The following is a 22716-nucleotide window of genomic DNA, read 5'->3' on the forward strand; positions in this document are numbered from 1 at the left end:
ATGGACCGGCAGAGCGGTAAGCGGGGCAGTGCCGGGGCTCGGGGGGTGCTATAGGTGGGGGGTATGCACCTATGTATATGCGCTGTCTGTGTATGTGCGGCCCCCGCGCCGCCTCCCGCGAAGCACCAGCCCGGGCTCTGCGGTAGGAGGAACCTGCGGGGATCTGGAGCCAGCTCGGGGAGAAGGGACTCGCTTTTCGTGCGGGTGGCAGGCGGCGAAGCGGGGTTGGGAGTTGCTGTCGAGCACCGGCCCGGGGTGCGGAGGAGGTGCAGGGTGCAGAGCAGGAGCTCCCGACCTGGTCACATAGGTGCTATAGCAGCACCAAAAACAATAGCCAGAGAGTGAGGGGAGCTGCTCCAGCTCTGCAAGCCGTGGAGGTGCTGAATACCTCGAGGACTGTGCTGTATTCGCAGCTCTGTACGAGCACCAGAAAGAGCAGGTGCTTGAGAGTTCCCCTTCCTCGTGCAAAAGGATGGGGTGGTGTTTCTGCAGTGGGAAGTTTGTGTGAGGAGTTTGACGCTTTGGCTGCAGGTTGTGGAGTCTGTGCTCTGAGAGCAGTGTTGATGTCCAGCTGCCTCAGGGGATGGGGACATCCCTGCCCAGAGGCTGCTGCTCGTCCTGCAGGCTCTCCTTATGTGCCACCAAAGGGATGGGTGGCTCTGCTGCTGCGAAGGGGACTGCTTTCAGGGAGGGAGTGTTGTCCAGTGCCACATGGTGCTGCGGCTGTTATTCCTCCCTCCCTCCTGATAATTCTGGGACATCAAATCCCATAGCTTTCAAATGACCAAAGTGCCAGGCAGATCTCCCAGGCTGTGGCTGGGTGCTTGATGAGAGGTGCCTGGAACTCCTGGTGTGACACTGTGAGTGCTCGGAGCTGTGCACAGTCCCCGTGCCAGGTGTGGCAGGGCACCCTGCTTGCTGAAGAAACAACCCACTCCCACAGGATCTCTGAGGAAGATGAGGATGAGAGCATGTTGTGGCAGCTGGGCACTCCTAGGTGACTCCTCTGCTCCCTCCTATCCACAGAGAATGGCTGAGGGCTCAGGAATGGACCCGGAGATGGGGACAGTGCCCACAGTTGCCACCAGCCAGCAGGCAGAGGCTGTTGGTGCACACGGTGGGGACAGGCTGTGGCACAGCCGGACCCCCGGTTTCGCGCGGTGCACGCTCGAGCGCGGGGCCCTGCCGTGGGGAGCCGCTCTGCTGCCTTTCCCCTCCGAGGTGCCTTCTATGGTAACTGCAGCGGTGCCTGCCCGCTCTGCCCCCAGCGCTCGTAACGAATTGCTGTTGGCACCCGCGTTGCTTGCCGCTAATGTAAACGTCCTGCAGACCCTCCCGCTCATCACTCGGAGCCTGGGATCCCTTGGAAGAGCAGCAAGAGGAGGAAAGGTGCAGAGGCTGCTGTGGCTCCCCTTCCTAATGCCAGGGACGGTGTCTGGTGGTGACAGGAGCCCCGTGTCCCTGATTCCCAACCTCTCCCCGCCCTGCACTGCAGAGCACCTTCCTTCCCCTGCCCATTTGCTTGGCCTCTGAGTGCTCTACCTTGCTCTTGCTTTCTGGTCCTTAAGCCCTTTTTATTGCTTTTCCTGCTCCATGCATTTCCTTCCAGGGCCTGCAGTGAGCTGCGCTGGGCTCAACTTTCCCGTGAGCTCAGTGCTCTTTGCAGGGGTTGTGTTGGAGGGCTTGGTGTGCGTGTGTGATCATGGTTTGCTGTTCAGTGCAATGAGCCCTGGCTCTAAGCAGGGCGGTGCTCGCACATGGCTTCTCATGGTAGTGACTTCTCTGACCTTGCGAGTCACCAGGGTTTAGATCTTGCACCGAACTTATCTGGGGTCTAAATCCTGCAGAGCCGCCGGCGATGTGTCGGGGATAAACTTGGCTCCAGCTCGCCCGCAGGAATGGGGCGGCATCGGGGCTGCCGGGCGGGATCCCGGGCCGTTCTCCATTCAGGAATCCCGTCCAGCCCTCGCACGCAGCGGCTGGCCGGGGGTGCGGAGCGGGCGCAGCTGTCCGCGCGCCAGCAAGTGCGGAGCTCTCCCCCGCATTGCAGCCATTCCTTCCGCTGGAAACCGAGCCGCCGGCGCAGCCGAGCTGGGGCCGGCCCGTTTATAGCCGGGATGCGTGCGGGGAAAGGGCCGGAGCCTTCCCAGAGCTGCCCCTTCTTCTGCACCTTCCACCTGGCGGGAGGTTGAGCAGAGCAGGGTGACGTTGAGTTATTTGCCCCCTGTATCTCTCAGATATCCTCCCATGTGCAATGGCTGTATCCTCCAGGCGATGTTCCTGGGGACTGTCCTATCTCGCTGCGTTGTCTGGAAAATCCGCCTCTTTCCAGAGGTTGCTGTTGACCTGGAAATGCTGCTTTCCGGTGCAAATGTGCTGAGCTGCAGGGCTCTGAGCGCTGCTCTTTAGCAGTGACGGAAGCCGAAGTCCTCTTGCCTGCAGGCAGGTGGGCCTTTCTTATCACTTCCCAGGAAAGCTTTGTTTTAAACAAGTTGTCTCACCCCAAATAATCAGAAACCTTTAAAGAGGAGGAGGGGGAGTGAGAAATGGGCTTGGCTCCAGGGCTGCTGTTGTACACTAGCCAAGAAACTCGCTTGGGCCACAAGATAAAGATCTTGCAGAGTGGAGGCTTGAGTGGTTTCTGCCACCCCAGACCCGTGTCCTGACCACTTGCCTCTCACCTCCCTCAACTGCTGCCGTAAGAAAAGGTCCCTCCTGAAGAGCAGTTATCCCCTCCTGCCCCTTTCCCACTGAAAATAGCTGGCTCGTCCCTTCTGCCCGGAGGGAGGGCACCCGCACGCACCCAAACTGCCTGGCTTTCATCACCCGGCAGTGCTAAAACCTCGGGACACTGCTCTGCAGACACTGAACTGAGGCTCCACTTTGGGGATGGATGAAAATAACTCATTTCCCAGTCATTCCCCACCAGGCCCATCGGTTCTGCAGCCCCTTCGACTTTTGCTTTTGATGAGTCTCCCCATTCATCACAGGCAGGCAGGAGAAAACACATTTCCTAGGAGTCTGGAACAAAACCAGATCTTTGCTGGAAGGAGTTTCCATGCTTCAAAATCCCCGTTTTGAAGTGGCTTTCATGTGCATGTGATCCTGGCAGTGATAGGAAGGGGTTCTGGGTGACACTGGCTTGCTCTGATTGCTGCTGATTAGCATGGAAAGTGCCTGGAAGATATGTAAGGAACGGCTTGAATAATGGCCTTGTTTTTGATTGATTTACTTTTCCTGGATATTTTGAACATGAAACCCACTGAACCTGGTGATGGAGGGAATGCCCCTCCATGGAATATTGTCCAGTGGGTTCAGCCTCCTGTTTTGTGTGATTCCCAGTGTAATTTTACACTGCAGGAAACCAAGGTTGGAAAGGACAGAGCCAGGAAGAGAAATCATGTAGAAAGAGGCTTGATACCCGATTTCTGTATCTTGATGTTAAAATCGGATGTGTAAGTCTGTCCAGGCACTGGAGGAGCCATCAGAGCAGCCAGATCTTCCAACAAGCTCGAGTTTTAAAACTTTTCTGCTGGTATAAGCTGCTTTTCCTGTCTCTCCCCTCCCGCTGCGGAAGGGTTAAGCCGGTAGGAAGTGCGCTGGGGCTGGCGGCCTTGCCACCGCACCTGATGCTCCCGATGGAGCTCGGCAATGGGAGGAAACGGAAGGGCTGTTCTCAGCTGAGAAAATAGGCTCATCCTGCCCTCGGCGGGATCCGACGGCAGCACGGTCCCCTCCCGCACGCCGGACCTTTCTGACGTGCTGCCCGCTCCCAAGCTTTTCCTTGGTGCCCCTTCAGCAAACCAGCTCTCCTAAGGGGACAACAAGTGGCTGCCACTTCTGCCTTTAGGCAGGTGGCCTTTCTGGACATGGGAGATGCCAATGCTGGGGACTCGATTCCCTCCTCCTTGACTGCCAGGGTGTTTCCTCCATACATGACCTGTGTCTTTACCTCTTAACATCCCTGAAAAGATTTGTCTGTGTCATACAACGTGGCTGAAGGCATTTGGAAAAGCAGAGTCTGCTCCAGGTGGTTCTTCCCGTTCCTGCAAATCCTTCCCTCTCCTTGCCTGTGCCTTGCTAGGTGAGATCTTGTATTCAGCGTTTTTCCATCCTCTGTTTTCAAGGGTATCTGCTGTGTATTGTTGCTTTTGCTAGAAATGTGTCCAATCTGCTAATCTTCTTCCCCACTCTGCCCCTGGGCAGATTACTGAATCCAAAAGTGGATTACTGAATCCGAGGGTGGATTGCTGAATCCGAGATGTTACAGAGCCTGGCTCCAGGGAAGGATGAGGATGCATAGGAAAGGGAGAGTGTGGCCTTTTCAGATGCAGATAGCTTTTAATCCCTGTCAGTAGTCCCAGTGGGATGAATTCAGGTCTGGAGAAGCCCTTGGTGGTGACCACACAAACTGTGCCCGTCTCTGCGCAGGGCAGTGAGGAGGACGTGCTGGGGGAAAGCTGTACTGAGTGCTGAGTGAGCAGCCTTCCCACCACAGCAACTGCAATTTGACATAATTTCATGCTGAGGTTTGGTGCAGACGAAGGGCAGCACAGAGGCAGGGGGAAACGTGGGCTTTGGATCCCCTTAGATCTCAGCAAGCAGCTCCAGCTCTGCAAACAGGAAAGCCCAACCTGGGGAGGCTTCCTGGAGCTCTGCTCAGGCTCTTGCGCTGCTTAGGGAGGTGAATGTTCACAGGGATGAGCAAAACCTTGGCTTGCACAGCTTGGCCCATGCCAGGCACCCTAGTGCCAGACCAACCCTCTTTGCTCCAGCAGAACTGCTCGAGGAGCCCACAAAAGCAGCCGTTTCCCTCCCCAGCCTCCCTGTGGCACCTCTTGGCACGTGTCATTGAGAGCACACTTGGTTTCTGCTTTCCCCTCCGGAGTCCCCAGGCCTGGGACACCTTGCCATTGAGCACAGGCAGCTGCTTGTCCCATAGCACCTTCCTGCTTGTCCTGCTGCCAGGAAAGGTCCCAGAGGCCTTTCCTGGTGTCAGCGGAGCAGCCAGGCCAACCTGCTACTCTGCGCGGTTTATTTGGAAGAGGCTGACACCAGAGTTTTGCTTGGAAAAAAAAAAAAAAAACACAGTTTATTCTGGGTTCTGACTAATCCTAACATCTCTCCTCTGCCCAAAGCTTGTTCTTTATACATTACTCAGCAAGTCTCAGCCCAGCCTGACTATTCCTTTAAAAGGGCATCGCAGACCTCTCCTTTTCATTCACTATTTAAAAGTGTTCTTGAGCCGGTGACTCTTATCTTGCCCAGGCTCCCATCTCTGCTCCTGGGCTCGGTCTGCAGAGCATCCCGTGATGTTGCTGCCTTGGCTTGCACTGATTTTGCAATGTAGCCTTTAATGACCGAATCTGGCCCTTGCGTGTCTACAGAGCTAAGCACCTGGGTGAGTTGTAGCTGCCTCTGGAAACAACTTGTCCCTGATTTTGGGTTCTTCCCCAGCCCTGTTTTAAGTGCCAAGGGTGAGGACAAATTAGGGCCCTTTTCCCCATGTCCCGCTGGGGGACATAAGCCAGGGGTTGGTTGGTAATACCTTGACTGCAGGCATGGCAAGAAGTCCTTTTATTTGCTTTGCTCCCTGCTTTGCTCAGCAGTAAGAGTGATACAGAAACCCTCTCCTACTCTGGGGTCATCTGCAGCCCTCTTTGTTTTAGGGGAATGAAGTTTGCTCTGGACGAGCTAAAACAACCCTTATCTCTAGGAGAGGGAGAAACTGCTGCTAAGCCCCAAGCAGGGCAGCCCGTGACCATGGGGTCCCCATCTACAGTGTGGGGCAATGAAGGTCCTTATCTGGCTCAGTCACAGGGGGTGTTTGCATGCGATTTAATCAGCCTGTTAATTATTACCTGCACTGCTCTGGCTCCACTGGTGCTAGACCCTCCTGTGAACTTTTGCTGCGCTGGGGCAGTGCTCGTGTTCCTGCTGGGACCTCCACAGCTCCTCAGCATCGTGCCCTACAGGCATCTTTCCACTGGGTTTCTCCATGCTCTCCTTTCCCTTCCTCCGTATGTGTTTAGACCTTGCTCCTGTGCATGGGGCAAGGGAGAGCTGCCTGACTTCTAAAACCCTGTGTCCTGGGGGCATCCCAGCCATGCAGGCACCGCAGTGTCACCCATCGGTGCTGCGGCTGTTCAGAGTTTTGCTCCTGCAGCCTTGGCCCAGAGCTCTGGCTCCGTGGGCACCTCGAGGCAGCTGCAGCGTCTGGCTGGTGGCCTGTGGCTGAACAAGGGACAGAGAGTGACGGCGCTCACAAAAGGCCTCTGTTAGGTGAGGTGAGTGCTAGCTCTGGAGGAAGCACCCGGCACGGGGAAGCTTTCTGGGCACAGTGTCCTCAACTGCTCTGGAGAGTCTGTGGGTCCCTCCGCAGCCCCTCTGGGCTCAGCAGTTGCTTGGCTGCAAAAGGGGCCCCTTTCTCCCCTCAGCTTTCCAGGCTGCTTCCAGACAGATGCCGAACACACTTCTGTGCAAAGCGGAGATCCCCAACAGCAGTGGCCCCCCTTCCCTGGGTGCGATGGCAGCGGCGGAGCCGGGCGCTGTGGGTGAGCAGCCTCGCGTGACAGCCGCTGTCTGAGGACATGCAGAGCCCGAGCACGGGGTGCTCTAGAGCTGGGGAAGGTATTTTGCAGGAAGGACGTGTTCCGCAGTCCAACAAGGGCTGCTTGGGCTGTTTCTTCCAGCAGCCATAGCATTTTAAACAGTCTTGGCTGCTCCAAGGTACCCTTGGCTTTCCCATGGGGACTGACCCCATCCCTCTGCCCTGTGCGAGTTATTTGTCATTAGGACCAGTGTCCTGATGGGATCTTACTGGCCAGGTGCCCACCAGCAAGGAAAGGGTGGGTTTCCACCACCTCCTCTGGGCCTGGAGCCGCGCTCTGAGCATGGGCATCCCCTCAATTCAGCTGGGGTGACAGCTACAGAGCAGCACCCGTCCCTCTGGGCAGCGTCAATAGGAGCAAGTCTGGCCAGAGCCCTGGCGCAGCTCGGTACTGGAGTGGAGGGAGCTGCCGTGATGTTTGGGCTTTCAGCACTGCTGCTTTTCCCAGAATGGATCTTGCTGCTCCGCCATCCTCCGGGCGAGCTGCTGCGAGCCAGGCCAGGAGATAAGGCTTTGTGCAGAGCTATTTATACAAGGGGAAAATGTGACATTGCTGCCAAAAGAAATGGGCCGGGGGCAGGATCGTTCTCCCAAATGGTGCCAGGAGCAGCTGTGAGATGGTACTTGTTTTGTTGTGCCACTAGACAGGGCTCTGGGCCATTCGTGCTGGTGGCTTAGTGCTAGGAGAGAAGCCTCCTGAGCTGCTGGAGTGTTGGGATGGGCTTCTGGAGATCGAGTTGAAGATAAGGGAGGATGGGCAGGCACTGCTGGGGCAGTCCTTTTTGCTGTTTAATCTCCCTGGTTGCTCAATCCCCAGTCCTGGGACAGGGGTAACAGGGGCCCCTCCAAAACCTGCAGGCTCCTTCACGCAGAAAGAGAAGCCAGGGAGCAATTCCCATGAGAGGGAATTGTCCCCTTCAGCAAGCAGGTTTCATGTTCATCTCTTAGCTCTGCTTTTCCAAGGTTATCAGCTAAGGATACGCATTAGTGTAAGGTCACAATGATGAAATCCCCTCGGGATGCGTGTGCCTGCCTGGTGAATGGAGCGCCCAGCACGGATGCACGCAGCGGGACGGGTTGAATTCCTCTCTTGGGCGTACAGGGAAGGTCACAGGCTTGGGCTTAGCTGGCCTCCAGTGACATCTCAGCTGGGTCTGCTCCATCTCAGCTGTGTCTGCAATGGGAGCCGGGCAGTGTGTCCAGCCCAGGGACACCAGTGCTGAAGGGGATGGGGTTAATGGCTGGGTGGCTGCAGAAAGGCCAGGGTAGGAGCTGAGGAGAGGGTGGCCCTCCCATTACATGGGAGCAAGACTGACCCGCTCGGGTTAATGCTGCTGCCAGGGATGAGATGCTCCTTCCTCATCCGCCTGCTCAAGGGGCCCTTGTTTCCAGGGAGGAGATGATTCATGTGTATCTAGTGGCCCCTCGGCAAATCTTCCACTGTTATGGGCTGTTTCCAGGGCTCAAGTGTGATAATTAAGGGTTGCCTTTTCTCTAAAGCCTTCCAGGCTGCAGCGTGCCAAGTTGCTCTGTATCGCTGTGCTCGGCAGTGCTGATGCAGAGGTGTTTTCCAGGCGTCCCCAGCTCTCTCCTGGCAGGCTGTGCCGTGGGGAGGTCCCATCCCTGTGTGCCATGAGCAGCTGGGCCAAGGAGCTGAGCCCCGCAGAGCTGGGGCGCGCAGCTCCCTGGGACCACGGCAGCACAAAGGCACAATTCTCCCTCCACCCGGGCGCTTCCTCGCTGCCACCTCCTTCCCCCGGGAAAAGAAACCTCCGTGTGAATGGAAACGGCCTCCAGGACTCGCGTCGGCCCATCATCTTCCTCAGTGCACAGAGGGGATGGTGCAGGTGGGCCCCGCTTGGTGAGAACAGGAGCACGTTGGGGATGCCAGGGCTTTCTGGGGCAGCTCCACTGGGATCCCTTCCCGCAGGCTTTGCTGCCATCACAGGATGCTCCGTTGCATTCCCGTGCCGAAGCCCCCGGCTGTGCCCCTTCCCCGGGCCCCAGCCCACCTATTTACAGCTCCCTGGGAGCTATAAATGTTTGTTTGCTGCCGGCAGCGGCTCTAAAGAGCCCTCCGTGATCCGGCGGATTGTCCCGGGGCCCTGCCTGCGCCAACAGGAAGCTTTTTATTTTTGCTGGGGTTTTATTTTAGCTACAAACAATGGCCGTCACTCCCAGCATCCGATTCCACCTCCGCCTCGCCAGCCCCCCTCATCCTCAGCCTTCACCTGGCACGGGAGGAAGTGCGGCCGGGATCAGGAAGGGCTGGAGCTGCGGGACGCTCTGCACCTGGGTGGCCCTGCCTTGGGCTAGCGGAGGGGCTGGTGGCCACGTGGGTGTCCCTGTTTGCCGCAGGGTGCACCGCGGTGCATGGGGTGTTTGGATGGGGCTCCTTGGGAAGGGGCATCTCGCCGGGGCTGCGAGCGTGGACCTGCATCCTGTGGGGCTGCAACCCCCCGCGCCTGTTCTCAGCTCTCCCCACCTCATCCCACAGGAAACTCCTGCATCGGCCCAGCTGGAACCTCTTCCTCCTCCTTGCAGGTTGTTGGAGCAAAACCTGGTTTTGCACTTGAGCCCAGAATGGGGAGGCGGGGAGGACAGGCTCCGCGCTGGCATCTTTATCTCTGTGCCTGCAAGTGGGTCCCCGGGAGGGAAACGCTTGCAGGGGCTAAAAATAGAGGAGTCTTGGAGAGGAGAGTCGGAGAGGAGCAGGCTGTGAGCAGCGGGGCTGGCACCCTTCCCGGCCGCTCTCTGGGGCTCTAAAACCCACCCCAGCAAATGGGTCCTGTCCATGAGTTTAGGCTGGGAGAGAAGCCTCTGCAGACCCTGGAACTGGTGCCCGCTTGGATGCAGTGGTGGCTTTTTCTGGGAGAGTAGCAGGATCCTTGGATATGCTGCTGCCATTTCCCTTCCAGGCTCCCCTGGGAGGGGGTGCATGAGTTAACCCCCTGGCACGGCAGCTCTGCCCTTGCTTCCTGCCACCACGTCGCTAACCTGCTCCGGGCTGGGAGGCCAGCGAGCGTCGGAAATTAATCCCTTTCCTTCCTCGCTCCCCGGCGGGCAGGGGTTGTCCATGCGCCCTCCGCTCGGATCACAGGCCCCTTTGAGCGGCTCTTCCCCCCACCCTGTTGTGTTTTGGTGTGTGTTTAACAAGGGAGACGGAGGGGACGGCTCAGCAAGGGGACACAAAGGAGCCTTCAGTGCCGGGGCGGCTGCGGCTCCGGTCGCGGCTGAGCTCGCCGTGCTGCAATGCCGGCTGCAGAGCTCACTTATCGGCCCTCGGGATCTCCGAGCCATGCACGGGGCCGGCGTCGTGGCCGTTCATAGACGTTTATTTGCCTTTTTGCCCACAGCTGGCGCCCGGGCTTGTGGCTGTACTGGGAGATGGTGTGGAATGGGGATGCCCATGGGTTTGTGTGTCACTAATGCAGGGTGCGTGCGTGGTCCCCATCTCCTTCAGGGGATTTCACGGCCACCTGGGAGCCTGTTGAGCTGAGCTGCAGTGGGACACCAGGAAGATGTCAAATTTCCCCCCTAGGTCCTCACCAAATGCTCAGCGAGAAGTGGATGCCAGAGGGCCAGGGGAGCACCTTGCTGCTCCTCCCGTGCTGTCCCCTGCTAGCCCAGCACCCTGCCTGGTCCCACAGCCGCATCCTGGCGAGGGCGGACGCAGATGTCCCACCTGGCCGGGAAACCCTCCTGACCGTGCTGCTCCACAGGGAGAGAGCTCCCATCCTGCCCGCGATGGCAGCTGAGCGCTTCCCTGCTCGTCACACGTGTGGGGTGAGCAGAGCGTTGATGGGACCAGCTCCATCCCTGCTGGGGGTGTTTCCTCAGCCCCGGGCTCAGCGATGTTCACGGGGACGGGCAGCCCTGGTCCCTCTGCAGCTGCGCTCCCCTTGGGTGCTGCCAGCCCCATCCTCTGGAGCTGTGTGGGGATTTCTCATCCTCCAGATTCCATCCCTGCCCGCGGCACGGGGATGCCGGCGAGGCTGGACAGCAGGGCTGCCCTTCGTGTTTGCCTTGGCTCCGGCGGGGAGGAGGAAGCAGAAGGTCTGTGCAGATAGAGGCCGGCGGCAGGAAGAGGCTCGTGAGCCGCATCCTGCCTCTCGTCCTGGGACGGGGCTGGAGACGCTGCCTCGACGGGGGGCCCGGCCCCTCGGCCGGCTCTGCATCAGCCCCGGCTGCGCTGCTGCTGTGGGTGCAGGAAGGACACGGGGACCCGCTCCTGTTGGGCTCCCGTTCAGCCAGAAACCCTTGCAGAGCAAAGGTTTCCCTTGTCCTGTCCCTGCCACGGTGTGAACGTGCAGCTGGCAGCCACAGGCTGTGCCCAGGGGACTGCTCTGACCTGTGGCTCATGTAAGATTGAAGGGGGACAGATTTTTAACAACAAAAAAGACCTTTTTGTTAGTAAAAACAAGAAGAGTCAAATCTGCAGCAGCCCAGTCTTGGATGGGTGTTGGGAAGAGGCGGCATTGGGATAGCTGGTGCTCATTAATGAGCATGATTCATGAGGGTCCTGAGTATCTCTAAGGGCAGAGCATCCTGCCCTTGCCCTGCCGCCTGCGCTCGGTGCCACCTCCTGCTGCCCTGCGCTGCTGGGCTGCAGTGGCAGCTTGTCCTGCTTGCTTCAGCCTGCCACCAAAGCCCATCGGTCACGGGCTGCGTCCCTTCGTTTCCATCCGCAGGGTCGGGAAGACCCTGACAGTCTGGGTGGAGGGGCAGGGGTGGCAGAGGGGTGATGCTGCCCGTGATGTGTGCACTGCCCTTGTGCTCCCGGTGTGCTCTCCCCTTCCCTGCCCATCAGCGTGTCACAGCTGCCTCTGCAGTCACCGCAGCCTCTCCTCCTGTCCCCGAGACCTGGAACCAGCTGTATTCCTGCTTCAGCTCTGCTCTGATGGCTTTTGATTGCTGCCTGCCAAGGGAAGGGATCTTGCTCGCGTTTGCTCTGGAAGAAACAGCAGCTTGTCCCCCACCTCCTGCAGCCTCCAGAGCTGCAGGGCTGTCCCTGAGCCCGGCCCCTCAGATGTGGGTGTCTGAGGCATCTGGTCCTGGAAGAGCCACTCGAGATATCACCAAGCTGCCGGGCCCCGCGGCCGCGCTCTGCCTGGCACCGCCTGCGCCGTGGAGCCCGGCCAGGAGAGCGTGTGGTCCCTGCGCCCGCGTCCAGCTCCGTTTTGCCTTGGCTTGTTGAGAGGACATCAGGGAACGAGGCCCACTTCCCAGGCAGCAAAGACTGAGGAAACGCTGCCCACCTTGGGCAGGGCCTTGGGACAGGGTCTTCTTCCCTGCTGTGGTAACACAGCCCATGATACAGCGAGCGGACACTGGGCGACACGTGGCAGCTCTGCATAGTCCTGATCTGAACATGCTCTTTTGCCTGCTTATTTTCATGTGCCTGGCAATGCCCCAGGCACTCTGTGCATTGCACTTCTGGAGAAACCCACTCTGGGGGCAGGATAGTGCAATCCCTATTTGGATTCCTGGAAGCTTGTGCCAGTTTGGAGCCAGGAGGTGGATCAAAATGTGTCAGGTCTGGCTTGGAAAGTGTTCCTGGCCTCCTCCATCCGCTTCCTCCTACAGCTGCCTCTGCTCCTAACCCTGTGTGTCTGCCGCTGCAGAGGAGAGGCTGGGGCTCCTCCATGGGCCTGAGTTGGGTACCAAGTTGTGTGTTTTGGTTCTGAAATACAGGCACCCTGTGCCTTGCTTTGCTTTGCTCCTTGTGGCCCTGGCTGTAGCCGAGGGCTGTGGCCCCTTCCCGGCTGACGGGCTGTTCCTGCTTCCCACAGTGCTGGAGCAGCTGCTCCCAGAGCTCAGCGTCTTGCTCAAGCTGCTGGATCACGAGTACCTGAGCTCCACGACGCAGGAGAAGAAGCTGGCCGTGTCCACCATCCTGCAGCAGCTGCAGCCGCCGCCAGGTCAGTGCATCCACCGCACTGCACTCCATGCCCCGGGGACAGCGCATGTCCCCAGTGTGTCCCCAGCATGTCCCCATGTGGCAGCTCTGCAGGACACCCCCACAGCTGGGACAATGACCTGGACCTGGCCAAAAAAACCCACAGTGGGGCAGGGGAAAAGCTGATTCGGCCAAGGAGGCCTGGTGCCCGCTCCTGCCGTGGTGCCCAGGAGGCTGGCCTGGCCCATGGCACCCGTGCAGCAGCAGGAGGCAGGGCTGCTTCTGCCTTAGTTTGCAGTGGGATTTATTTGCACGGAGCTGGAGCACAAGGGCACGGCGAGGTGGGGGTGACGGGAGGAGCACGGGGTGCCGCTGGCACGCGCTGGTGCCGCGCTCCCACACCTGCTGGAGCATCCCGGCGCTCCCAGTCAGCAGGGATGCGCCTGGCTGGCGGCACCCTGGGAGCGGGGAGTCCTCCAGCTGCCCTTGAGCAGCGGAGACGCCGGCATCGCACACGATCCGCACACTGCACTGGCTCCGAACCCATGATGTATGGGAGCCCTCTGGCTAGGGATGCGCTTCCTCACCCTTCCCGCCTGGCGAGCGAGGGGAGCTGCACGGGGGCACCAGCCCCGCTGTGCTCATGCCGGGCACCTTCCCAGCCACCTCAGGGATGTTTTGCCCCCTCTCCTTGCCTGGCTGCTCTCTGCAGCAGCTGCCCAGCTCCTCCGGGTGCCCCTGTCCCATCTCGGGTGCCCCTGCCCCATCTCACGCTGGTGCCAAGTGTGCCCAGGGCTGGCCAGCGTGCAAACAGCACCCGGCTCACGTGCAAATTGGCCGGTGTGAGGGCTGCAGCTGGGGGTGAGCTGAGCCTGAGCCTGCCCCGCGCTTCCTGTGGAAACGCTGGATCGCAAAGCTCTTCCTGCTACCGGTTTCTGCTGAGCGCAGGGCTTTCCATGGGAAGGCGGCACCCGGGAGCTCCCCCAGCTCCCTCCATCCCTCCCAGCCCCACTGCCCAGGCACCTTGTGCCGAGAAGTTCCCCACGGCCGGGGCACCCCAAATGGGTGAGCGTGAGTTGGCCCATGTCCTTGGCTGGTGTTTGCCATGGAGGAGGGATGCGGTGCTGTCCCGGCCACCCTGTCCCCACGCTGAGAGCTTCCCCCATCGCTCCGCAGGGAAGGAGGGGGACTACCTGTACGTGAACACGGCGTCGCTGAGCAATGGCACCAGCTTCGTGGAGTCTCTCTTCGAGGAGTTCGGTACGACCGGCCGCAGGGCTTGTGCCACGCGGCGCCTTGTGCCCTGTTCCCCCAGCCTGGGATGCAGCACTCGGCAGGCACCGTGCTCATCCCGGGCGGGTTTGGGAGCCGATCCCAATGGCCTGCATGGGGTTTCACTGCTCCTCTCACCCTCTCCCCTACCCCCGGCCAGACTGTGACCTGCGGGATCTCCAGGACATGCAGGAGGAGGATGGGGACTCCAGCAATGGCATCGGCTTGGAGCTCGCCAGGAGCCAGCCAGCTAAGAGTGTAAGTCCCTGGATGTCCCATGCAAGGTCTGACCTGCTTGGAGAACCTCGATGTTGGCGCTGCAGGTGGTGGCAGCCACCCCATGATGGTGACAGCCCTTTTGGGGCCTGGCAGCCCATTTCCACAGCCTGGCTAACGCCCACGGTGTATCTGCAGGTTGCTGTGGACCCTGCTCCACCACTGCCCACAACTCCTCCCCCTGAGGATTACTACGAGGAAGCGCTGCCACTGGGACCAGGCAAGGCCCCAGAGTACATCACATCCCGCAGTAAGTCCCGTGCCCAGGATGGCAGAGTTGCTGCTCCATGAGCTCCACACCTGCATTCCAGAGGGCTCCAAGTCCCCTCTCCCGGTGCAGGAAAGCAAGGAGGCCCTCGGCACTCTTGTTAGCTCATCCCAGGGGAGGAAATGCTCGTGAGGGGATGTCCCACCTCACCAGCCCGCTTACCCTCTGCTTCCTCCACAGACAGCTCCAGCCCGCCCAACTCCATCGAAGATGGATATTATGAGGATGCAGACAGCAACTACCCTGTCACCAGGATGAATGGAGAACAAAAAACCTCCTGTAAGTATCTGGGGGCTCACAGTGGGGGTTGGTGGAGAGTTTGGGCCAAGTCTGGTGCTGTGATATGGGTCTGAACAGTGAGGAGAAAATCCTGGAAGTCTTGTCTGTCTGGGCTGGAGATCAGGGCCATGATGCTCAAGTAGAGAGGGAGCGAGGACAGGGGAGAACTGGGCTCTCGTGGGTTCCTCCTGTGTCACAAGAATGCTCTTGTGCAGCCACCTGATGTTCTCCATAAGGGTATCACAGGGATCCAGCAGCCTGGCTCTTATTTTAGTGTATAAATTCCCAGCTGCTTTCCACATCCAAGTATCTGGAAAGATATCCCCCTCTCGCCCCTGGCTTCGCATGCAGGTGACATCCCTCCAGCTCCATCTGGAGGCTCTGGGGACCTCTCGCGTGTCAGAGGCCCTTTGCCCAGCAGCCTGGAAAGAGCTCGGAGCGCCGCTCGGCACGCGAGCCCCCTTTGCCCCGCAGGAAGCTCGTGCTGAGCGCTGTGTCTGTTCCCAGCGTTGGGATGGGGAGCCACCACTGCCAGCGCTGCTGCGACCTCCTGGAGCCCCCTGTGCCCCGGAGGAGGGGGGACGCGGGCAGGGACACTGCTGCCCCATGGGGCTCCCCACTGCTGCGTTGGGAGGTGCATGATCCTGCGTTGTGCGTGGTTAATCCACATTTGAGAAGCCCGAGGTCTGCAAAGGAGCACGCAGATGCATCTGGGCTTGGCTTTTGGCCTGCAGGCGTCATGAGTTGTACGGAAGGGAGATGGGTGCGATGGGAACAGTCGCGGTCAAAGTGCTGCTCTTTGCAGAGGGTGACATGGAGCCCGTCCAAGCTTGTGTGCAGCCCAGGCTCTACTGTGGAGCTGCTGGGGAGAAGGGACACCCGTTAGCACGAGAGCTTGCTCGGGAGCAGCCCCGGGGTGGCCCACGGGGTGACGTGAGTGCGTCCTTCCTCCCAGACAATGACTCGGATGCAATGAGCAGCTCTTACGAGTCCTACGACGAGGAGGAGGAGGAGGCGAAGGGCCAGCAGCTGACACACCAGTGGCCGTCAGAGGAAGCCTCCATGAACCTGGTGAAGGACTGCAGGATTTGCGCTTTCCTGTTGCGTAAGAAGCGCTTCGGACAGTGGGCCAAGCAGCTCACCATCGTGCGGGACAACAAGCTGCTGGTGAGCCCGGCGGGGCGAGAAACCGGGCTGGGAGCTGGGAGGGAGGGCAGGTCTGGCCTGAAGGAAGATGCTGAGGCCCTAATCCAGAGCTTGTCCTGAGAGTGAGGCTGTCCTGCAAAAGCAGCTCACTGCCCTTGCAAGCAAATGAGAGTTTCCCCTTGTAGGGGCATGGCTTGGCTAGCAGAGGGAGGGGAGCAGGGATCCCGCAGCCCTGCTGCAAAGACTGGGCCGCCTCCATCCGTGCCACGTGCTTGGGAGCCTGCAAGGGATGCCCGGGATGCCCCGGTACTGCAGCAGGGTTGTCTGGCCCCAGAACGGCTCCCTTTGCTTCTCCTAGTGCTACAAAAGCTCCAAAGACCGGCAGCCGCACGTGGAAGTGCCCCTGGGCACCTGCAACGTCATCTACGTGCCCAAGGACGGGCGGCGCAAGAAGCACGAGCTGCGCTTCTCGGTGCCGGGCGCCGAGGCGCTGGTGCTGGCCGTGCAGAGCAAGGAGCAGGCGGAGGAGTGGCTGAAGGTACCGCGGGGGCCTCCCCCTCACCAGGACCAGCCACCAGCCCTCCCGGCTCCTTGTCCTGCGGGGACACAGCTCCCTTGGACACGGGGACACGTCCTTGGCCGGAGCGGGGATTGGGCTCCCTTGGGAAAGACCTTATCTCCCTCGAAGGGGAAGGGGCTTCTGTCTCATCTCTTATCAGCTCTCCGGCAGGGAGCCCTGGCGTGGTGAGAGCTGGCTGGCTGCTTCCCAGGCCCCCTGTGTCCCCAGCGCTGATAGCCCCTTGCGGGAGGCAGTGGGGTGGGGATGTTTGTTCGCCCCCTCCCCTGCCCCGCAGCCCTTTCCTGCCTTTGTTCCGCGGTGGGAGGCCCTGGAGAAGGGACCAGGCTCCGCGGCTGAGCCCGTGAGGCACAAAAGGGTTTTGCAATCCCACAGGCAGCAGCAGGAGACTTTGTCCCCATCCTGTTCCCCCCGCACTGAGCCTGGGAGCTGCCCTGTCTCCTCTGGCTAGTCTCCTCCGGAGATGCGGGTGTCCCGCTTGCCCATTCCCGGGGCTGGGAAGCAATGCGGCCGCAGGAAGGGCGGCCCTTGTGCCGACTGTGTCCCGCCAGGGGTTTCCTCGAGAGCCTCCTGGCTGGCCACGCACCCAGGCTGCTCGCCCCAGGCGTGGGAAACCGGGTCATTTATAAAGCCCTGGTGTCATTTTATAAGGCCCCCACGCTCTGCCTGCCTGCAAAATAGGGGTTGTGAGGTCTGCTGTGCTGGAGACACTGGGTGTCACTTGTGCACCCAAGTCCCTTTCCTTGTCACCCCCATCCCTGCCCGTCTTGGCTATGGTGATATTTCCATAGAAGCTCAACTGTGCCCAGCCCCGCAGACAAACTGGTCTCCCTGGGGGACTCGAACGGTCCCGCTGGGAAGCGTAAGGGGCTGCTCAGAGACCTGTCCCCGCAGGTGATCAAGGAGGCGAGCGGCGCGGGAGCCGGCGGCCTGGAACCCGCCACGTCCCCAGCGGTGCTGCGCAAGACGGACCTGGACAAGGTGGCGGTTTTAACGGTTTTAATTGCCCTGCTGAGAAGGGAAGGGGCTGAGGCTGGGCTCTCTCCTCTCCCGGAGCTTGCAAGGCTCCTGGGGAGAGGACACAGTGCTCGGAGTGCCCATGGGATGTGTCCAACCGCGCTGATCCGGGCGCCCGCCCTGCTTCTCCCCGCAGCGGCTCTCGCAGGAGAAGCACACGTCCGACTCGGACAGCGTGGCCGCGGGCGAGACCTGCTCCTCCAGGAGCCGCAGGGAGCCCGGCGAGCACGGTGAGGTCCCGCGCCATCAGCACCGCTGCCTTTGGTGTGCGAGGCGGGTGCCGTGAGTGCACGGTGTCACCGGGAGCACTCTCCTCCGCAGGGAAAGGCAAGAAGAGTGGCCTGGCCGACCTGAAGGGCTCTGTGAGCCGGGCAGCGGGGAAGAAGATCACCAGGATCATCAGCTTCTCCAAGAAGAAGCCTTCTGCTGAGGATGTGCAGACCTCCTCCACCGAGGAGGACATCCCCTGCTGCGGTTCGTGCGGGCCGGGGCAGCGACAGGCTCTCGGTGTCCATGGGGGCTGGTGGGACCTGGCCTCCTTTCCTTGTCAGCCAGATGCACAGAGGACAGGGCATGGACATGATGTGGGGTGAGGGGAACTGGATCAAGCTCATGGGGAGCTTTGCCTGGGTCCAGGTCACCCCTTGTCCTCAGGGACACAGAAAACATTTATGTGGCTGCGTGGTGCTGAGCTGGCACGTCACCTGGGCCCACAGGTCCCCAGCTGTGTGTGGGCAAACCGAGATAGGCAAGGCCTAAATGATCTGTCATTGCATGAGGACCTGGATCTGGGCCATAGCCTCCAGACGGTCTTGTCCCAAGCCCAGTCCCCCACCAGAGACAGTGGTGTCCTCACACTCATGGTGGTGTCCTCATGGTCATGGTGGTGTCCTCATTGCACTTCATGCTTATGTTTGTGCCAGTCAAACCTGCCCGTCTTCACTCCCACAAAGCTGCTTTGGGCCTCAGGAGTTTTCTGCTGAGAATACAACTGGAGTTACACACCTGAAAGGAGAGGGACCAAGAGCCTGTGATATCCTGAGGTCCTCAGACACAGTCACAGCACAGAGCAGTACAGTATAGCAAAGAGGGTTTATACTGTGTGAGGACAAGCTCTAGGAAGGCAAAACCCAGCCGAGTTCTGGCTGGGCTGCTGACCATGGAGCTCCTCGCCAAGAAGCAGGCTGCTATGAGGACTCCGTGGCTCTCACTTCCCACCTCTACCAGTTGTACTCATGGCCAAGGTGCTGCCAACAAGCTGTTGAGACCCTTCCTTCTGTTTTCTTCCAGGCTACCTCAATGTGCTGGTCAACCAGTGCTGGAAGGAGCGCTGGTGTCGCCTGAAGGACAACACGCTCTACTTCCACAAGGACCGCATGGACTTACGAACCCACGTGAACGCCCTTGTCCTCCGGGGCTGCGAGGTGGTGCCGGGACTGGGCCCCAAGCACCCCTTCGCTTTCCGCATCCTTCGCCGTGGGCAGGAGGTGGCCGCGCTGGAGGTGTGTTGGGATGGAGGAGCAAGGAGGGTGATGGAGTTGGGGGAATGGGTCTTGCTGTGCGCCTGCTTTGCCTTAGACCCTCCCAACCCCATGGCTTGTGCTACCGATGGCCCTGCTGTCTGTGAGGGTTCGTGTGGGGGGGAAGGAGCAAGGAGGGCTCCGACATTGCCCGTTCCCACCTTGCTTTGGGGGTGCCCCAGGCTGCACAGGCACAAGGAGAGCCTGTGTCCCGGGGCCAGCCGTGCACCCCAAGTCTCTCCTTCTCTCCCGCTGTCCAGGCAAGCTGTTCGGAAGATCTAGGCCGTTGGCTGGGCCTCCTCTTGGTGGAGACGGGCTCTGCGACGGCACCCGAGGCCTTGCACTACGACTACGTGGACGTGGAGACCATCGCCACCATCGTGACGGCTGTGCGGCACTCCTACCTGTAAGGAACGCACTGGTGGTGCTCCCGAGCCCTGTGGGCTCTCCATAGGAGGTGGGAGCCGGGCAGGGGGCTGCAATGTGCCCATGGGGGGAGCTGGCATCCCAGGAGCTGGCATTCCCTGGAGCGGGGCAGCCTCCCTGGGGCAGGACGGAGCAGGAGCGGGTTTAGCAGCGCCCGTGGAGGGACGTGCATGTTTGCACGGGGCCAGGCGAGCGCTCACAGCGGGAGCTGGAGGGCGGACGGGGAGCTCTGGGAGATCAAAGGGCTCCTCGAGGCGCTGGCCGGAGGTGGCCCGGGCAGGAAGCCTTTGAGGACAGCCGTCCCTCCGTCCCGCAGGTGGGCCAGCTCCTGCCAGGACGGCCGGGCGGACTCATCACGCGTGGTCTACGACGACGTGCCCTACGAGAAGGTCCAGGTGAGCACAGCACACCGTGTCCTGACACCCGCCACACAAGCGACATGCCCGAGACCCCCACCGACAGCTTTTTGTCGTGCTCTCGCGTCCCCGCTGCAGGCCGAGGAGCCGCCAGCACGGCCGTCGGGAGCCCAGGTGAAGCGCCACGCGTCCTCCTGCAGCGAGAAGTCCCGGCGCGTGGACCCGCAGGTCACGGTGAAGAGGCACGCGTCGAGTGAGTGGCGTCTGCCCGTGCCCGAGGGCGCCCAGGCCTCCCCAGCGTGTCCTGCTGCGGGCAACCAGCCCACGGACGGGACGGGGCCGCGCGGGCGGAGCCTTGCTGAGGCCCGAGCTTTCGTGACATGCTCTGTCGTCTGCCCGTGCAGATGCCAACCAGTACCGGTACGGGAAGAACCGGGCGGAGGAGGACGCCAGGCGCTTTCTGACTGAGAAGGAGAAGCTGGAGAAGGAGAAGGCGTCGATCCGCAGCGAGCTGCTGCTGCTGCGCAAGGAGAAGCGGGAGCTGCGGGAGGCTGCCAAGGGCTGCACGGGTAGGTGGGGGCCCCCGGGGCGGCTACGAGCCCCGTCCCGGCCGCCACATCCCCATCCATGCCGGGTGGCAGGGTGGGGTGCAGGACCCAGCCGGTGTCACTGGTTGCACCGCTGCAGCCTCACGCCTGGGCCAGCAGCCCCATCTAGTGTCCTCATGTGGGAGGATGGGGCTGGCACGCACCTCCCCGTCCGTCCTGCATCCCTGTCCATCCTGTGTCTCCGTCATCCTGCGTCCCCCCCCGCCCCGCGTCCCCATCCATCCCGCGTCCCCATCCATCCCGCGTCCCCCTCCATCCCGCATCCTTGTCCGCCCCACTTCCCCATCCGCCCCATGTCCCTGTCCATCCCACGTCCCCGTCCACCCTGCGTCCCCCTCCGCGCCACGTGCCCGTCTGCACCGCGCTGAGCTGGGCGCGTGCGCGCGGAGCAGGGCAGCAGCTGCAGGAGCTGGAGCAGCGCGTGGCCGAGCTGGAGGAGCGCTGCCGGCACAAGGAGCAGCGCCGCGTCGACCTGGAGCTCAAGCTGGGCGAGGTGAAGGAGCGGCTCAAGCAGTCGCTGGCCGGAGGGCCAGCCCTGGGGCTGGCCGTGATGGGCAAGGCCGAGAACGGGGTACGGAGCTCTTCCTTCCTTCCTCCCTGCCAATGCGTTGGACACTGTGAGAGCTTTCTCTCTCCCTTCCCGCTTCCTGGCTGTCCTAATTCTCCTCCCTCTGTCTCTTCTTTTTTCCTCAAGGAAGCAGCCAGCAAGCCCAACGGGAGCCCCCCCGAGCACTTGGTCCCTGTTAACTGTGCAGCCGAGATGAGGAAGAGGAGCCCGTCCATCCTCCCTGCCAACAAGGGCAACGTGCTGCGGAAGGCCAAGGTCCTGCCTCGGCCACCTCAGGGACCTGCTCCCACTGAGGGCCACCCTCTGCCCTAGCAGTCGGGCTCCAACGCCGTCTCCATCCTCCTCTTTGCAGGAATGGGAGCAGAAGCAGACCTAAGCCAGGCGGTGGGAATGCTGGGCTGCAGCGACGCGCCGGACCCGGCCCTGCCGAGGAGCCGCGAGCCCCTCTCTCCACGGAGCTTGGAGGGCGCAGCAGGACACGGGCCCTGCCGCGCTCCCCCGCTGCAGCAGCAGCCGTTCCTGTGGGCTCCGTGACAAACGCGGGATGGGGGGCGGGATGGGAGGGGAGCTGGGGGTAAGGGGGGTCCTTGGCGGGTCAGGGCTGTGTGCTGTGGGGACCCATCGCCCCCGTTTCCACATGGGGTTTTGGCACTGAGGAGCGCGGGAGCCTGGCCCTCCGCACAACTGCTTCGGGCTCCGATTTATGGGGTTCAGCACGTGCCAGCCTGGGGCTTTCCCCAGTGCCCACGGACACTTTGGGGGGTTTGGCTGCTGCAGCAGCGGGGTTTATGAGGGACCGATGTGTGTCCTTCATCCAAGTGAACTTGTCCAATATTTCCTCCCTGGGACAAGGCGGGAAGAAGCAGGAAGCCTGTCACCCTTGCTGAGCAGCGCTGCAAGGGGCTGAGGCTGGATGCAGCTCAGCACACTCTGCCCTAGCCCCCTGCCCGCTTGGGGCAGCAGGAAGGGACTGAGAGTGACCTCCGTCCTGCCACCGCGGTCGGGCGCTTCGCCTGCCAAGGCATGGCATCCAGATGGAGCAAAGGGGCCCTTGAAAGGTTTTTTAAAAAGTGGTTTCAAAGCAGGGGACTGAAAAAAAGAAATAGTGTGGAAGATAATGTAGCACAGGCACAAATGCTGGATGGGAATAGAAAGGGAGTGCCCAAGGTTTTGTGGCAGAAACAAGGGCCTCTGACCCATTTGTGCCAACTACTGCCACAGTTAACCTGTAGTGCTCACTGCTTCAAGGCACTTCTAGTAACCAGGTTAAGAGGGTTTTAATAAAAACTCCGGTCCTGGAAAGCCCCTTCCTCTGGCTGGAGCAACCAGGACAAATTACTCCCGCTGACAGAGCAACAGAGCAGCCCTTGTCTCGGGTGGGCAGGAGGGCACTGTGCAAAGGACACCGCGCATCATTGCCGGCCGAGGCTGGCAGTGCTGGGTGACCAGAGACCCCCTCACCTGCCTTTAGCAGCGACCATCCGTTGCCCAGGTCCACGGCCTGACCTGGAGGAGCTCCAGCTTCAATTAGACCTCTCTGTGAGATTAAACCTGTTCCCGGTCACGTTCCCCTCGCCCAGCTCCACTTTGAAGTCGTGTCCTGCCGGGGCTCCCGGTCCCTGTGCAGGACCACAGGAAGAGATACAACTGCGGGACAAAACTTGCCTTAAGAAGCAAACGAGCAAACAACCAAAGGCCCTGTTCTGTTGCGGTTGGATTTATTGCTGTAAATAGGTGCTGCCAGGCGCTGGGGCACGTGTCCCTTGGCTGGAGCAGCGTGCTAGGACGATATTTGATGCTGTTCATGGAGGAATAAAGAATGCGCTGCCCTGACACACTGCATGCAGGGCCCGCTCATTGCTGCATCTCTCAACCAGCGGGAGAGGCGATGCGG

At 60.7% G+C, this 22716-nt stretch overlaps 1 protein-coding gene across 1 annotated transcript; it reads left to right on the top strand.

The window, feature by feature from the left end:
* On the top strand, positions 1-21296 carry AFAP1L1 (actin filament associated protein 1 like 1). The gene is made up of 19 exons (XM_026047554.1): positions 1-16; positions 12403-12531; positions 13686-13769; positions 13942-14039; positions 14196-14307; positions 14506-14604; positions 15560-15771; positions 16109-16288; positions 17222-17308; positions 17481-17574; positions 17666-17818; positions 18635-18846; positions 19125-19270; positions 19607-19685; positions 19785-19899; positions 20051-20215; positions 20647-20825; positions 20949-21077; positions 21175-21296. Exons 1-19 carry the CDS (start codon positions 1-3, stop codon positions 21196-21198), a joined length of 2313 nt encoding a protein of 770 aa, XP_025903339.1. The 3' UTR covers positions 21199-21296.
* The last annotated feature ends 1420 nt before the right edge of the window (positions 21297-22716 follow it).

The sequence above is a fragment of the Nothoprocta perdicaria genome, unplaced genomic scaffold (assembly GCF_003342845.1).
Source record: "Nothoprocta perdicaria isolate Ctin4 unplaced genomic scaffold, notPer1 scaffold_5, whole genome shotgun sequence".
In the NCBI taxonomy this organism is placed as follows: Eukaryota; Metazoa; Chordata; class Aves; order Tinamiformes; family Tinamidae; genus Nothoprocta; species Nothoprocta perdicaria.